This window comes from Mobula hypostoma, chromosome 4 (genome assembly GCF_963921235.1).
Source record: "Mobula hypostoma chromosome 4, sMobHyp1.1, whole genome shotgun sequence".
In the NCBI taxonomy this organism is placed as follows: Eukaryota; Metazoa; Chordata; class Chondrichthyes; order Myliobatiformes; family Myliobatidae; genus Mobula; species Mobula hypostoma.
The window spans coordinates 202076247-202094218 of NC_086100.1; the positions used below are offsets into that span (position 1 = coordinate 202076247).

At 47.2% G+C, this 17972-nt stretch overlaps 1 protein-coding gene across 3 annotated transcripts in view; it reads right to left on the bottom strand.

Moving 5' to 3' along the window:
* The window catches only part of fam113 (family with sequence similarity 113), a 99423-nt gene that overhangs the window by 31688 nt on the left and 49763 nt on the right, over positions 1 to 17972 (bottom strand). For all 3 annotated transcript variants that reach the window (XM_063047238.1, XM_063047239.1, XM_063047240.1), the window contains exons 7-8: positions 12126 to 12263; positions 9145 to 9288 (exon numbers count right to left, since the gene is read on the bottom strand). In XM_063047238.1, the coding sequence (XP_062903308.1) occupies positions 9145 to 9288; positions 12126 to 12263 (282 nt within the window). The remainder of the gene's footprint in view (positions 1 to 9144; positions 9289 to 12125; positions 12264 to 17972) is intronic.

Consider the following 17972-nt stretch of genomic DNA (forward strand, 5'->3'; position numbering starts at 1 on the left):
TGGAAGATTATTTATGTCCTCCTTAGTGAAGGCAGAACCAAAGTAATTATTCAATTGGTCTGCCATGTCCTTGCTCCCCATAATCAATTCACCTGTTTCTGTCTGCAGGGGACCTACATTTGTCTTTACCAGTCTTTTCCTTTTTACATATCTATAAAAGCTTTTACAGTCCGTTTTTATGTTCCCTGCCAGTTTTCTCTCATACTCTTTTTTCCCCTTCCTAATTAAGCCCTTTGTCCTCCTCTGCTGAACTCTGAATTTCTCCCAGTCCTCAGGTGAGCCACTTTCTCTGGCTAATTTGTATGCTTCTTCTTTGGAATTGATACTATCCCTAATTTCTCTTGTCAGCCACGGGTGCACTACCTTCCTTGATTTATTCTTTTGCCAAACTGGGATGAACAATTGTTGTAGTCCATCCATGCAACCTTTAAATGCTTGCCATTGCATATCCACCGTCAATCCTTTAAGTGTCATTTGCCAGTCTATCTTAGCTAATTCACATCTCATACCTTCAAAGTTACCCCTCTTTAAGTTCAGAACCTTTGTTTCTGAATTAACTATGTCACTCTCCATCTTAATGAAGAATTCCACCATATTATGGTCACTCTTACCCAAAGGGCCTCGCACGACAAGATCGCTAATTAACCCTTCCTCATTGCTCAAAACCCAGTCCAGAATAGCCTGCTCTCCAGTTGGTTCCTCGACATGTTGGTTCAAAAAACCATCCCGCATACATTCCAAGAAATCCTCTTCCTCAGCACCTTTACCAATTTGGTTCACCCAATCTACATGTAGATTGAAGTCACCCATTATAACTGCTAACAACAGGAATTCTGCAGATGCTGGAAATTCAAGCAACACACATCAAAGTTGCTGGTGAACGCAGCAGGCCAGGCAGCATCTATAGGAAGAGGCGCAGTCGACGTTTCAGGCCGAGACCCTTCGTCAGGACTAACTGAAGGAAGAGTGAGTAAGGGATTTGAAAGCTGGAGGGGGAGGGGGAGATGCAAAATGATAGGAGAAGACAGGAGGGGGAGGGATAGAGCCGAGAGCTGGACAGGTGATAGGCAAAAGGGGATACGAGAGGATCATGGGACAGGAGGTCCGGGAAGAAAGACAGGGGGGGGGGGTGACCCAGAGGATGGGCAAGAGGTATATTCAGAGGAACAGAGGGAGAAAAAGGAGAGTGAGAGAAAGAATGTGTGCATAAAAATGAGTAACAGCTGGGGTACGAGGGGGAGGTGGGGCCTAGCGGAAGTTAGAGAAGTCGATGTTCATGCCATTAGGTTGGAGGCTACCCAGACGGAATATAAGGTGTTGTTCCTCCAACCTGAGTGTGGCTTCATCTTTACAGTAGAGGAGGCCGTGGATAGACATGTCAGAATGGGAATGGGATGTGGAATTAAAATGTGTGGCCACTGGGAGATCCTGCTTTCTCTGGCGGACAGAGCGTAGATGTTCAGCAAAGCGGTCTCCCAGTCTGCGTCGGGTCTCACCAATATATAAAAGGCCACATCGGGAGCACCGGACGCAGTATATCACCCCAGTCGACTCACAGGTGAAGTGATGCCTCACCTGGAAGGACTGTTTGGGGCCCTGAATGGTGGTAAGGGAGGAAGTGTAAGGGCATGTGTAGCACTTGTTCCGCTTACACGGATAAGTGCCAGGAGGGAGATCAGTGGGGAGGGATGGGGGGGACGAATGGACAAGGGAGTTGTGTAGGGAGCGATCCCTGCGGAATGCAGAGAGAGGGGGGGAGGGAAAGATGTGCTTAGTGGTGGGATCCCGTTGGAGGTGGCGGAAGTTACGGAGAATAATATGTTGGACCCGGAGGCTGGTGGGGTGGTAGGTGAGGACCAGGGGAACCCTATTCCTAGTGGGGTGGTGGGAGGATGGAGTGAGAGCAGATGTACGTGAAATGGGGGAGATGCGTTTAAGAGCAGAGTTGATAGTGGAGGAAGGGAAGCCCCTTTCTTTAAAAAATGAAGACATCTCCCTCGTCCTAGAATGAAAAGCCTCATCCTGAGAGCAGATGCGGCGGAGACGGAGGAATTGCGAGAAGGGGATGGCGTTTTTGCAAGAGACAGGGTGAGAAGAGGAATAGTCCAGATAGCTGTGAGAGTCAGTAGGCTTATAGTAGACATCAGTGGATAAGCTGTCTCCAGAGACAGAGACAGAAAGATCTAGAAAGGGGAGGGAGGTGTCGGAAATGGACCAGGTAAACTTGAGGGCAGGGTGAAAGTTGGAGGCAAAGTTAATAAAGTCAACGAGTTCTGCATGTGTGCAGGAAGCAGCGCCAATGCAGTCGTCAATGTAGTGAAGGAAAAGTGGGGGACAGATACCAGAATAGGCACGGAACATAGATTGTTCCACAAACCCAACAAAAAGGCAGGCATAGCTAGGACCCATACGGGTGCCCATAGCTACACCTTTAGTTTGGAGGAAATGGGAGGAGCAAAAGGAGAAATTATTAAGAGTAAGGACTAATTCCACTAGACGGAGCAGAGTGGTGGTAGAGGGGAACTGATTAGGTCTGGAATCCAAAAAGAAGCGTAGAGCTTTGAGACCTTCCTGATGGGGGATGGAAGTATATAAGGACTGGACATCCATGGTGAAAATAAAGCGGTGGGGGCCAGGGAACTAAAAATCATCGAAAAGTTTAAGAGCGTGAGAAGTGTCACGAACATAGGTCGGAAGGGATTGAACAAGGGGTGATAAAACAGTGTCGAGGTATGCAGAAACGAGTTCGGTGGGGCAGGAGCAAGCTGAGACAATAGGTCGGCCAGGACAGGCAGGTTTGTGGATCTTGGGTAGGAGGTAGAAACGGGAAGTGCGGGGTGTGGGAACTATAAGGTTGGTAGCAGTGGATGGGAGATCCCCTGAGCGGATAAAGTTGTTGATAGTGTGGGAGACAATGGCCTGGTGCTCCTTAGTGGGGTCACGATCGAGGGGTAAATAAGAGGAGGTATCCGCGAGTTGTCGCTGTGCCTCGGCAAGGTAGAGGTCAGTACGCCAGACTACAACAGCACCCCCTTTATCAGCGGGTTTAATAATAATGTTAGGATTAGTGCGGAGGGAGTGGAGAGCAGAGCGTTCCGAAGGAGTGAGGTTGGAATGGGGACAAGGTGCGGTGAAGTCGAGACGGTTGATGTCCCGTCGGCAGTTGGCAATAAAGAGATCCAGAGCAGGCAGAAGACCAGAGCGGGGTGTCCATGAAGAAGAGGAGGGTTGAAGACGGGAGAAGGGGTCATCGGTGGGGGTGGAAGAGTCCTTGCCGAAGAAGTAGGCTCGGAGACGGAGACGGCGGAAGAAAAGTTCCGCATCGTGGCAAACACGGAACTCGCTGAGGTGTGGGCGAAGGGGGACAAAGGTGAGGCCCTTACTGAGAACAGAGCGTTCTGCCTCCGACAGTTGAAGGTCGGAGGGGATGGTAAAGACCCGGCACGGATGAGAGCTGGGATCAGAGGGGGGAGGGGGGAGGCTGGGGGTGTCAGTGGAGGGGGGAGGGTTGGGGTGAGAGGAAGATGGAGCCTCTGAGGGCCCAGGAGCTGACGGTGGGATCTGAGGAAGACGGGGCTGCGGAGTGGTGGTGGGGGAAGGGGAGACGGGAGTCACAACAGCAGCACATAAAGACCCGGCCTGGTGTTCAAGGCTGGAGTTGCAGTTGGTGGTTGCGTAATCACTTCGAATATGTCCATGGTCGTTGCTGGAGTCCGGGTTTTGAATATGTCCTGAGGTGTTGGAGCCGCCGAGATCAATGGCAGGGGCCGCAATTGAAAGTTCATGCCTGCTAGCGTCGGGGCCGGCAGGCTCTGGAGTCCGTAGATGTAAGATCTTGCGATCTTTGCCTAACATGACAAAGTCAAAAAAACGGCGATTGCAGGCGTGGATCCGACGGAGGATGAAATAACGGGTAGGACCATTACAGACGGCGAAGAAAGTGTCCCGAAGGTGTGGAAGGGTCTGGGATAGGGACACCAAGTACCTCCTCATGGCGGAGAGCGTCGCCTTCAGAGCTTGACGGGAGAAGCGGCGAGAGGCAGAGTCAATAAAATGTGAGTACCTGGGATCCTCAGAAGGTCCAAATTGAGAGGCTTGGAAACGAATCCTAAAGCCAACTGGAGTAAGTTGGCGACGGAGGCACGTTCCAAGAAAGGATACATGGCTGTGATAGCGAGTTTGAGTCAAAGTGTGGTCGAAAAGTTGAAGAGCCGAAGAAATTACAGATGGGGAGCAGTGAGAGATGGTTTCACTGAACTCCCGTCGAAGAGAGGATCTAAACTTCTTCGGTGTAGGCATCACCGGAAGAGGCTTCGCAGTAGTGAATTTAAACGCAAACAACAGGAATTCTGCAGATGCTGGAAATTCAAGCAACACACATCAAAGTTGCTGGTGAACGCAGCAGGCCAGGCAGCATCTATAGTAAGAGGCGCAGTCGATGTTTCAGGCCGAGACCCTTCGTCAGGACTAACTGAAGGAAGAGTGAGTAAGGGATTTGAAAGCTGGAGGGGGAGGGTGAGATGCAAAATGATAGGAGAAGACAGGAGGGGGAGGGATAGAGCCGAGAGCTGGACAGGTGATAGGCAAAAGGGGATACGAGAGGATCATGGGACAGGAGGTCCGGGAAGAAAGACGGGGGCGGGGGTGACCCAGAGGATGGGCAAGAGGTATATTCAGAGGGACAGAGGGAGAAAAAGGAGAGTGAGAGAAAGAATGTGTGCATAAAAATGAGTAACAGCTGGGGTACGAGGGGGAGGTGGGGCCTAGCGGAAGTTAGAGAAGTCGATGTTCATGCCATCAGGTTGGAGGCTACCCAGACGGAATATAAGGTGTTGTTTCTCCAACCTGAGTGTGGCTTCATCTTTACAGTAGAGGAGGCCGTGGATAGACATGTCAGAATGGGAATGGGATGTGGAATTAAAATGTGTGGCCACTGGGAGATCCTGCTTTCTCTGGCGGACAGAGCGTAGATGTTCAGCAAAGCGGTCTCCCAGTCTGCGTCGGGTCTCACCAATATATAAAAGGCCACATCGGGAGCACCGGACGCAGTATATCACCCCAGTCGACTCACAGGTGAAGTGATGCCTCACCTGGAAGGACTGTTTGGGGCCCTGAATGGTGGTAAGGGAGGAAGTGTAAGGGCATGTGTAGCACTTGTTCCGCTTACACGGATAAGTGCCAGGAGGGAGATCAGTGGGGAGGGATGGGGGGGACGAATGGACAAGGGAGTTGTGTAGGGAGCGATCCCTGCGGAATGCAGAGAGAGGGGGGGAGGGAAAGATGTGCTTAGTGGTGGGATCCCGTTGGAGGTGGCGGAAGTTACGGAGAATAATATGTTGGACCCGGAGGCTGGTGGGGTGGAAGGTGAGGACCAGGGGAACCCTATTCCTAGTGGGGTGGTGGGAGGATGGAGTGAGAGCAGATGTACGTGAAATGGGGGAGATGCGTTTAAGAGCAGAGTTGATAGTGGAGGAAGGGAAGAGGAAGATTATAACTGCTGTTCCTTTATTGCACACATTTCTAATTTCCTGTTTAATACCATCTCCGACCTCACTACTACTGTTAGGTGGCCTGTACATAACTCCCACCAGCGTCTTCTGCCCCTTAGTGTTACGCAGCTCTACCCATATCGATTCCACATCTTTCCGGCTTATGTCCTTCCTTTCTATTGCGTTAATCTCTTCTTTAACCAGCAACGCCACCCCACCTCCCCTTCCTTCATGTCTATCCCTCCTAAATATTGAATATCCCTGAACGTTGAGCTCCCATCCCTGGTCACCCTGAAGCCATGTCTCTGTGATCCCGACTATATCATAATCATTAATAACAATCTGCACTTTCAATTCATCCACCTTATTACGAATGCTCCTTGCATTGACACACAAAGCCTTCAGGCACTCTTTTACAACTTTCTTAGCCCTTATACAATTATGTTGAAAAGTGGCCCTTTTTAATGCTTGCCCTGGATTTGTCGGCCTGCCACTTTTACTTTTCTCCTTACTACTTTTTGCTTCTACCCTCACTTTACACCCCTCTGTCTCTCTGCACTGGTTCCCACCCCCCTGTTGTGAACTAACCTCCTCACGCTTAGCCTCTTTAATTTGATTCCCACCCCCCAACCATTCTAGTTTAAAGTCACCTCAGTAGCCCCCGCTAATCTCCCTGCCAGGATATTGGTCCCCCTAGGATTCAAGTGTAACCCGTCCTTTTTGTACAGGTCACGCCTGCGCCAAAAGAGGTCCCAATGATCCAAAAACTTGAATCCCTGCCCCCTGCTCCAATCCCTCAGCCACGCATTATATCCATGCGAGGAAAATATGTGCTATGTTTAATATTAAATTCATTAGATAAATCCTTTTAGAAACAAAATTGAGTGTATTAGCCACTTATCACCTATATTCCGGTCGTGATTAACACCCCCTCCCCCGAACAGAATCGCCAAAAACGATTTGTAGAAAAAAAATCGGCACATACACGCATGCCCAAGTCACGCAGGCGCACTGGTGCCCACACATGGCTTCATGGTCATTGTAGTCTTCTTGGGGTAAACATAACGTATTTGACTGCTACTCTTATCCGTTGGCAACTCTACCCCACCCACCCCGGCTCAGCCGATCCGCAAGGTCATTGTCAATAATAAACCGGTCCGCGTTGCAAAAAAGGTTGCGGACCCCTGTCACAAGGCATGCTCCCCAATCCAGGCAACATCATTGTAGAGCTCCTCTGCACCCTTCCTATCATTTCCACATCCTTCTTGTAGTGAGGCGAACAGAACTGAGCACAGTACTCCAAGTGGGGTCTGACCAGGGTCCTGTATAGCTGTAATATTACCTCTCGACTCCTAAACTCAATTCCATGATTGATCAAGGCCAATGAACCGTACACCTTCTTAACCACAGAGTCAACCTGCACAGCAGCTTTGAGCGTCCTATGGACTCGAACCCCAAGATCCCTCTGATCCTCCACACTGCCAAGAGTCTTACCATTAATACTATATTCTGCCATCATATTTGACCTACCAAAATGAACCACCTCACACTTATCTGGATTGAACTCCAACTGCCACTTCTCAGCCCAGTTTTGCATCCTATCAATGTCCTGCTGTAACCTCTGACAGCCCTCCACACTATTCGTGACACCCCAACCTTTGTGTCATCAGCAAATTTACTAACATGGATTTGTGAAAGGAAAATCATGTCTGACAAATCTCAGAATTTTTTGAGGATGTAACTAGTAGAGTGGATAGGGGAGAACCAGTGGATGTGGTATATTTGGATTTTCAAAAGACTTTTGACAAGGTCCCATACAGGAGATTAGTGTGCAAACTTAAAGCACACAGTATTGGGGGTATGGTATTGAAGTGGATAGAGAATTGGTTGGCAGACAGGAAGCAAAGAGTGGGAATAAACGGGAACAACAGGAATTCTGCAGATGCTGGAAATTCAAGCAACACACAGCAGACCAGGCAGCATCTCTAGGAAGAGGTACAGTCGACGTTTCAGGCCGAGACCCTTCGTCAGGATTCAATAAACGGGACCTTTTCAGAATGGCCGGCAGTGACTAGTGGGGTACCACAAGGCTCAGTGCTGGGACCCCAGTTGCTTACAATATATATTAATGACTTAAATGAGGGAATCAAATGCAGCATCTCCAAGTTTGCGGATGACATGAAGCTGGGCGGCAGTGTTAGCCGTGAGGAGGATGCTAAGAGGATGCAGGGTGACTTGGATAGGTTGGGTGAGTGGGCAAATTCATGGCAGATGCAATTTAATGTGGATAAACGTGAGGTTATCCACCTTGGTGGCAAGAACAGGAAAACAGATTATCTGAATGGTGGCCGATTAGGAAAAGGGGAGGTGCAACGAGACCTGGGTGTCATTGTACACCAGTCATTGAAAGTGGGCATGCAGCTACAGCAGGTGGTGAAAAAGGTGAATGGTATGCTGGCATTCATAGCAAGAGGGTTCGAGTACAGGAGCAGGGAGGTACCACTGCAGTTGTACAAGGCCTTGGTGAGACCACACCTGGAGTATTGTGTGCAGTTTTGGTCCTCTAATCTGAGGAAAGACATCCGTGCCATAGAGGGAGTACAAAGAAGGTTCACCAGATTGATTCCTGGGATGGCAGGACTTTCATATGAAGAAAGACTGGATGAACTGGGCTTGTACTCGTTGGAATTTAGAAGATTGAGGGGGGGATCTGATTGAAATATAAGCTGCCTTAATGACTATCGCCCGGTAGCACTCACATTAAATGCTTTGAGAGGTTGGTTGTGAATAGAATGAATTCCTGCCTCAGCAAGGGTCTGGACCCATTGCAATTTGCCTACCAGAATAGGTCTTCACACAGCTTTAGACCACCTCAACAACAGAAGAACCTATGTCAGGACTATAGCTCAGCACTTAATACCATCATTCCCACAATCCTGATAGAGAAGTTGCAGAACCTGGACCTCTGTACCTCCCTCCGTAATTGAGGGGGGGTGGAGGGGGGGCTACTGCACAGGACCGAAAGAAGCTGCGGAGGGTTGTAAATCCAGTCAGCTCCAGCACAATACAGGCCCTTCATGTTAGCCATTTCAGCCCTGGGAAAAAGCCTCCGACTAGCCACACAATCAATGCCTCTCATCATCTTATACACCTCTGACAGGCTGCATCACTGTCTGGTATGGAGGGGTGGGTGGGGGGGGGGGGGAGGTGCTACTGCACAGGACCGAAAGAAGCTGCGGAGGGGTGTAAATCCAGTCAGCTCCATCTTGGGTACCAGCCTACAAAGTACCCAGGACATCTTCAAGGACTGGTGTCTCAGAAAGGCAGCATCCATTATTAAGGACCTCCAGCATCCAGGGCATGCCCTTTTCTTACTGTTTACCTTTAGATAGGAGGAACAGAAGCCTGAAGGCACACACTCAGTGATTCAGGAACAGCTTCTTCCCCTCTGCCATCCGATTTCCAAATGGACACTACCTCACTTTTTTTTAAAATATGCAGTATTTCAACAAATACACTCAAAAACTTCTATAGATGTACCGTGGAGAGCATTCTGACAGGCTGTCTGGCATTGGGGGAGGGGGGTGAAACTGCACAGAACTGAAAGAAGCTGCAGAGGATTGTAAATTCAGCCCCAAAGAGACAGGCAACCTACCTTCAGGTCCAGGTCCAGGTCCATCCCTGAAACTCATGTACCCCAGGAAGGACTCAGGCAGGTCAGATGTGAAGTGGTTTTCCACAGCAACGTTCCTTCTGAGAGGGCCTGATCCTCCGGGACCAACTCCCCGTGGCACCGGAACTGGAAGACAAACCAGCGTGCACTGCGTTAAATACAAGCAGGTAACACAAAACATTTTCAGCCACACGTCCAAGCTGCTCATATCCCCCAACAACAATCCTCTCCACAGATCCTTCTGCAGCAGCCACACCGAGGGGAGGTGGAGGGGCTGTTAAAGTGTTGGGAGGGGGAGGTTAGCAGATGAATCCTCACCCTCACTCCCAGAGTATCCTGGGTGGGAATAGAAACATAGAAAACCTACAGCACAATACAGGCCCTTCATGTTAGCCATTTCAGCCCTGGGAAAAAGCCTCCGACTAGCCGCACAATCAATACCCCTCATCATCTTATACACCTCTGACAGGCTGCATCACTGTCTGGTATGGAGGGGTGGGTGGGGTGCTACTGCACAGGACGGAAAGAAGCTGCGGAGGGGTGTAAATCCAGTCAGCTCCATCTTGGGCACTAGCCTACAAAGTACCCAGGACATCTTCAAGGACTGGTGTCTCAGAAAGGCAGCATCCATTATTAAGGACCTCCAGCATCCAGGGCATGCCCTTTTCTCACTGTTTATCTTTAGATAGGAGGTACAGAAGCCTGAAGGCATACACTCAGAGATTCAGGAACAGCTTCTTCCCCTCTGCCATCTAATTCCTAAATGGACATTGAATCTTTGGATACTACCTCATTCTTTTTTCAAATATACAGTATTTCAACAAATACACTCAAAAACTTCTTTAGATGTGCTGTGGAGAGACTTCCGGTAGCGCTCATGGAGTGAAGTCGCGTTCTTGACTCGCTCCATTACCTCTGAGTTTTTTTTCTCTATGGTCAGCTACACTTTAATTAACCATTAAGGCATCAACTCTTACAATACTTTGAATTAAACTGAATTCTCCGACAACTGGATGGAACTTAGATCTGCTATGTCTAAGAACGAGAAAGACGGCAAGGATGGTAAACCTCCGGTTAAACCGAAAGCTACGGATCTCCCCCCGACTGAATCACCGGTGACTTTGAAAGCGATAGCGGAGTTAATTCAGAGGGAAATTTCAACCTCTGTTAGGGAGATGATTCGTGCGGAAATTGCAGGCCCTGTTAAAGACCTGATTCATACGGAAATCTCAACTAATTTCCAGAAAATTGCCGGTTTAATTGATAAGATGCAAACATGTATTGCGGAACATCAGTCGGCTATATCTGATCTTCAAAAATTCGCGCAACAAAGTGAGCTTAAGATGGGGAAAATCGAAGAAACAATTAATGTAATGAAGAAGAAACTTGACTTTTTGACTTTTAAAAACTCTGACTTGGAATCTAGAATGCGACGGCAGAATTTACGAATGATTGGCGTGAGGGAAGCCGCTGAAGGTAACAACCCCATGAAATATTTCTCCCAACTTTTAAAAGATGCATTCCCTACTGTATTTCCTGACCAACCACCGCTACTGGATCGTGTTCACAGAATCCCATCATACTCGTCTAGGTCAGATAGACCTAGGCATGTTATCTTACGTTTTCATTACTTTCAAGACAAGGAGAGACTGTTTCGATTTGCTCGATCTAAAGGTTTCATTGATTTTTCGGATCTTAAGTTCCGATTCGTGGAAGATTTCAGTAAACCAATCTGGGACCAACGGGTCCGTTACAGATCCGTGATGTCGGAATTCTATAAGAGGGATTTAAGACCAGCGCTGCTGTACCCTGCACGTCTAAGGATTCGCATGTCAGATGGAGCCCTTCGTTTTTTTGATTCTCCATCGGATGCCCAGAGTTATCTGGATCAACTTTCATCTCCAACATCTTAATTGCTTTCTTTTTAATTTTCTCCGTCGATCGGAGGCTGTGAATTGGTTGGTTTTAACTTTTCTGTGCCCTATTTGGGCAGAAAAGTTTACTTTCGATTTCTTAATATGGCTACTAAACTTTCTTTTTAACTGCGTCATTTCTTTCTTTTCCCAGGGGATTCTGGGTGGTTACTTCCCTTTTGTCATCTTACGTATTTCCTGTGCGGCCTTAAATTTTGTAGTTTTTGTTTAAATTTTATTCTGTTTTGCTTTTTATAATCACTTTATGTTAATAATCCTATTTTTTTTGTTGCTGTGTCTATTCATGAGTTTGAGGTTTATTGTGGTTTTTTTTTAATATATATTTTCCGGCTTTTGTTCTGTTCTGTGTGTATTCTAATTGAGCTAACTTTTTTTTACTTATTTTTTTATTGTTTTACAATTAGCTGATCCTTTTCATATTTATACCTTTTTTTTAGGGAGCGTATACCGGAAGTCATGGGGGTAGTTTTAGCGCTTGCTTCTTTCTGGCGGGTCTGCTTTAGATTTTGCCTTGGGGTCTTGGGCTGGGGGGTGGCGGGAGGGGCTTCACGTTTTAGTTTGTTTTTCTTTGGGCTATATACATTATTGAAGTACTGGTTGCGTCCTTTTCCCCGGTATCTTTTGTATGTTCTGTTCCCTCTCCGGGTTTGTGGGTCGCGCCTATTGTCAATCCTCCCTGTTGTGGGTTGACTTTAGGATTTATGGAGTCTATTATTAATTTTGTCTCCTGGAATACTAATGGTCTTAATCATCCTATTAAAAGAAAAAAAGTTTTTAAAGTGTTCCGGAGACTTAAAGCACAAATTTTATTTTTACAAGAGACCCATGTACGGAGGGGGGACAGACTACGTTTTTTCAAATTCTGGAAGGGACAACAATTTCATTCGAACTCCAATGCTAAGATGTGCTGTGGAGAGCATTCTGACAGGCTGCATCACTGTCTGGCATTGGAGGGGGGGAGGTGAAACTGCACAGAACCAAAAGCTGCAGAGGATTGTAAATTTAGCCCCAAAGAGACAGGCAACCTACCTACAGGTCCAGGTCCATCCCTGAAACTCATGTACCCCAGGAAGGACTCAGGCAGGTCAGATGTGAAGTGGTTTTCCACAGCAACGTTCCTTCTGAGAGGGCCTGATCCTCTGGGACCAACTCCCCGTGGCACCGGAACTGGAAGACAAACCAGCGTGCACTGCGTTAAATACAAGCAGGTAACACAAAACATTTCCAGCCACACGTCCAAGCTGCTCATATCCCCCAACAACAATCCTCTCCACAGATCCTTCTGCAGCAGCCACACCGAGGGGAGGTGGAGGGGCTGTTAAAGTGTTGGGAGGAGGAGGTTAGCAGATGAATCCTCACCCTCACTCCCAGAGGATCCTGGGTGGGAATAGAAACATAGAAAACCTACAGCACAATACAGGCCCTTCCGCCCACAAGGCTGTGCCGAACATGTACTTACTTTAGAAATTACCTTAGAAATAGCTCTCTATTTTTCTAAGTTCCATGTACCTATCCAGGAGTCTCTTTAAAAGACCCTATCGTATCCACCTCCACCACCGTCACCAGCAGCCAATTCCACACACTCACTACTCTGTGTAAAAGATCTACCCCGATATTTCCTCTGTACCTACTTCCAAGCACCTTAAAACTGTGCCCTCTCATGTTAGCCATTTCAGCCCTGGGAAAAAGCCTCTGACTATCCACACGATCAATGCCTCTCATTATCTTATACACCTCTATCAGGTCACCTCTCATCCTCCGTCGCTCCAAGGAGAAAAGGCCGAGTTCACTCAACCTATTCTCATAGGCATGCTCCCCAATCCAGGCAACATCCTTGTAAATCTCCTCTGCACCCTTCCTATAGTTTCCACATCCTTCCTGTAGTGAGGCGACCAGAAGTGAGCACTGTCTAAGTGGGGTCTGACCAGGATCCTTTATAGCTGTAACATTACCTCTCAGCTCTTGAACTCAATCCCACAGTTGATACACCGTACACCTTCTTAACCACAGAGTCAACCTGCACAGCAGCTTCGAGTGTCCTTTGGACTTGGACCCCAAGATCCCTCTGATCCTCCGATCCTCCACACTGCCAAAGTCTTACTATTAATACTATATTCTGCCATCATATTTGACTTACCAAAATGAACCACCTCACACCTATCTGGGTTGAACTCCATCTGCCACTTCTCAGCCCAGTTTTGCATCCTATCAATGTCCCGTTGTAACCTCTGACAGCACTCCACACTATCCACAACACCCCCAACCTTTGTGTCATCAGCAAACTTACTGACCCATCTCTCCACTTCCTCATGCAGGTCATTTATAAAAATCACGAAGAGTAAGGGTCCCAGAACAGATCCCTGAGGCACACCACTGATCACTGACCTCCATGCAGAATATATGACCCGTCTACAACCACACTTCACCTTCTGTGGGCAAGCCAGTTCTGGATCCACAAAGCAAGATCCCCTTGGATCCCATGTCTCCTTATTTTCTCAATAAGCCTTGCATGGGGTACCTTATCAAATGCCTTGCTCAAATCCATAAACACAACATCTCTGTGAACACAAAAAAGAAGCAACGATGGTAGTTTGCCTCCCAGGTGTCAGGGTTTGTGATGTTTCTGAGCGTGTCCACAATATCCTGAAATGGGAGGGTGAGCAGCCAGAGGTTATGGTACATATTGGTACCAATGACATAGGAGGGAAAAAGGTGGCGGTTCTGAAAGCAGAATACAGGGAGTTAGGAAGGAAGCTGAGAAGCAGGACCTCAAAGGTAGTAATCTCGGGTCTGCTGCCTGTGCCATGCAACAGTGAGTATAGGAATAAAATGATTCCTATACTGGTTCTTTTCAGATTTGTTGCCAGTGACGAGTGGTAATCCACAGAGGTCAGTGTTGGGACCACTTCTTTTTATGCTTTATATAAATGATTTAAATGATGGAATAGATGGCTTTGTTGCCAAGTTTGCAGATGATACAAAGTTTGGTGGTGTTGAGGAAACAGGTAGGAGGCTCACGAGGATGATTCCAGAAATGAAAGGGTTATCATACGAGGAACGTCAGATGATGGAGGGGCAGGTGCTGTTGAGGAAACAGGTAGGATGCAGAAGGACTTAGACAGATTAGGAGAATGGGCAAGAAAGTGACAAATGAAATATAATGTTGGAAAATGCATGGTCATGTACTTTGGAAGTAGGATAAATGTGCTGACTCTTTTCTAAATGGGGAAAAATTCCAGGAATCTGAGGTGCAGAGGGACTTGGGAGTCCTTGTGCAGAACACCCAGAAAGTTAACCTGCAGGTTGAGTCGGTGATGAGAAAGGCAAATGTCACGTTAGCATTCATTTCGAAAGGTCTAGAATACAAGAGCAAGGATGTGATGCAGAAGCCACTGGTGAGGCCTCACCTTGAATATTATGAACAGTTTTGGGCTCCTCATCTTAGAAAAGATGTGCTGGCTTTGAGAGGGTTCAGAGGAGATTCACAAGGATGATTCCAGGAATGAAAGGGTTATCATAGAAGGAACGTTTGATGGCTCTGGGTTTGTACTCACTGGAATTCAGAAAGGTGAGCAGGGAATCTGATTGAAACCTTTTGAATATTGAAAAGCCAAGAAAGAGTAAATGTGGAAAGGATGTTTTCCATGGTGGAGGAGTCTAGGACAAGAGGGCACAGCCTCAGGATAGAGGGGCACCCTTTCAAAACAGAGATGCAGAGAAATTTCTTTGTGGAATTTGTTGCGAGTTGCAGCTGTGGAGGCCAAGTCATTTGGTGTATTTCAGGCAGAGATTGAGAGGTTCTTGATTGGACATGGCATCAAAGGTTACGGGGAGAAGGCCAGGAACTGGGGTTGAGGAGGAGATAGAAATAGAGTATCAACCATAATTGAATGGCGGAGCAGACTCGATGGGCCAGATGGCCTAATTCTGCTTCTATGTCTTATGGTCTAATGAGGTGGAGGGTAAATGTGTGGCTGAAGAATCGGAACAGGGGTCAGGGATTCAGATTTTTAGATTGTTGGGACCTAGTCTGCGGCAGGTGTGATCTGTACAAAAAGGACAGGTTGCACTTGAATCCCAGGGGGACCAATATCCTGGCGGGGAGGTTTGCTAAGGCTATTGCGGAGAGTTTAAACTAGATTTACAGGGATGGGAACCGAAGAGAAGAGGCAGAGGATGGGGAGGTTGTTGCACAGGTAGAGACAGCTTGTAGGGAGTTTGTAAGGAAGGAGAGGCAGATGTTAGAGCAAAGATGCACTCAGCCTGATGGTTTGAGATGTGTCTATTTTAATGCAAGGAGTATCGCAAGCAAGGCAGATGAACTTGGAGCACGCATCAATACGTGGGACTGTGACGTTCTGGCCATTACAGAGACTTGGATGTCTCAGAAGTAGGAATGGCTGCTGAGTGCTCCAGGCTTTAGATGTTTCAAAAAGAACAGAGAGGGAGGCAAAAGAGGTGAGGGTGTGGCATTGCTAATTAGGGATAGTGTCACAGTTGCAGAAAAGGTGGAAGTCATGGAGGGATCGTCTGAGTCATTGTGAGTGGAAGTCAGAAACAGGAAGGGGGCAATAACTCTACTGGGTGCTTTTTTATAGACCCACCTCCAATAGTAACAGAGATAGAGGAGCAGATAGGGAGGCAAATTCTGGAACGGTGCAATAACAATTGGGTTGTTGTGATGGGAAATTTTAATATCGATTGGCATCTTCTTAGTGCAAGGCATTTAAATGGGGTGGAATTTGTTTTGTGTGTTCAGGAAGGTTTCCTGATACAATATGAAGATAAGCCTACAAGAGGAGAGGCTGTACTTGACCTGCTATGGGGAAATGAACCTGGTCAGGTGACAGATCTTTCAGTGGGAGAACACTTTGCCGGTAGTGATCACAACTCTATCTCCTCTACCTTAGTGCTGGAGGGGGATAGGAGCAGACGATTTGGGAATAATTGGGGTAGGGGGAAATATGATGCTATTAAGCAAGAACTTGGGAGCATAAATTGGGAGCAGATGTTCTCAGGGAAATGCACAGCAGAAATGTGACAATTGTTCAGGGAACATGGAGTTCTGCATGGGTATGTTTCATTGAGGCAGGGAAAGGACGGTAGGGTAAAAGAACCATGGTGTACAAAGTATGTAGAAAATCTAGTTAAGAAGAAAAGAAAAGCTTACGAGAGGTTCGAGAAACTTGGTACTGTAGAGCTCTAGAAAATTACAAGGTTGCTAGGAAGGAGTTTATGAATGGAATTAGGAGAGCCAGAAGGGGCCATGAGAAGGCCTTACTGAGCAGGATTAAGGAAAACCCCAAGACATTCTACAAGTAATTAAAGAGGAAGAGGATGAGCCGTGTGAGAATAGGACCAATCAGGAGCGAGAGAGGAAACGTGCGCATGGAGTCAGAGGAGGTAGTGGAGGTAATTAATGAATACTTTGCTTCAGTATTTACCAGAGAAAAAGACCTTGGCACTTGTGGGGATGACTTACAGTGGACTGAAACACTTGAGCACATAGACATTAAGAAACAGGATGTGCTGGAGCTTTTGAAAAGTATTGAGTTAGATAAGTCACCGGGACCGGACGAGATATACCCCAGGCTACTGTGGGAAGCAAGGGAGGAGATTGCTGAGTCTCTTGTGATGATAAGTAAAGGCTGATTTATACTTGTGCGTCAACTTGATGCCATAGGTACGGCATCGCCGCAAACCCTACGCAGAGCCTACACGGATCCCTACGCCGTAGCCTGACGCGCACCTCTCCCAAAATGTAACTACGCGTCACAGCAATGCAGACCACAACAACTGTGATCGGTCCTCCTGGCCGCATCGCATTTCCTCCTGTGCTACAATAGCTTCCCATTGGGCGACTGAAGGGCAGGAAAGGAACTCTGGCTGCAATGCTTTACAGACCTCTGAAATTATGGAGGACACATTTCGCTTTTACGAGAAAGGACACTCACTTTAAACTTGTTTACCCCGAGAAAGACTACCATGACCATGAAGCCTTGTGCAGGCAGGTGTGTGCGCATGCGTGATGTGTGCGAATTGCAGAGCAACGCAGACACACCAACGCACAAGTATAAATGCTGACAACGCGCATAGGTTACGGCATCAAGTTGACACACAAGTATAAATCAGCCTTTAATCTTCAGGCTGTTATGCGCAAGGACTCCCAAGTCCCTTTGCATCTCAGATTTTTGGATTTTCTTCGTTTAGAAAATAGTCCGCACATTTATTTCTAGAAGCGCATGACCATGCATTTTCCAACATTATATTTCATTTGTCACTTTCTTGCCCATTCTCCTAATCTGTCTAAGTCCTTCTGCATCCTACCTGTTTCCTCAACACTACCTGCCCCTCCTCCATCTGACATTCCTCATATGATAACCCTTTCATTTCTGGAATCATCCTCGTGAGCCTCCTTTGGACCCTCTCCAATGCCAGCGCATCTTTTCTGAGATATGGGGCCCCAAACTGTTGATAACACTCAAAGTGCGGCCCAACTAGTGCTTTATAAACCCTCAGCATTATTTCCTTGTTTTTATATTCTATTCCCATTGAAATAAATGCCAACATTGCATTTGCCTTCTTTACCACAGACTCAACCTGTAAACTAACCTTCTGGGAGTCTTGCATGAGGACTTCTGTCCCTCTGCACTTCTGATGTTTGAACCTTCTCCCCATTTAGATAATAGTCCGCACTATTGTTCCTTTTTCCAAAGTGCATTATCATACATTTCCCAACACTGTATTCCATCTGTCACATTTTGCCCATTCTTCCAACTTGTCCAAGTCCTGCTGCAATCGCATTGTTTCTTCAGCACTATCTACCCCCTCCAATTATCTTTGAATCATCTGCAAACTTTGCCACAGAGCCATCAA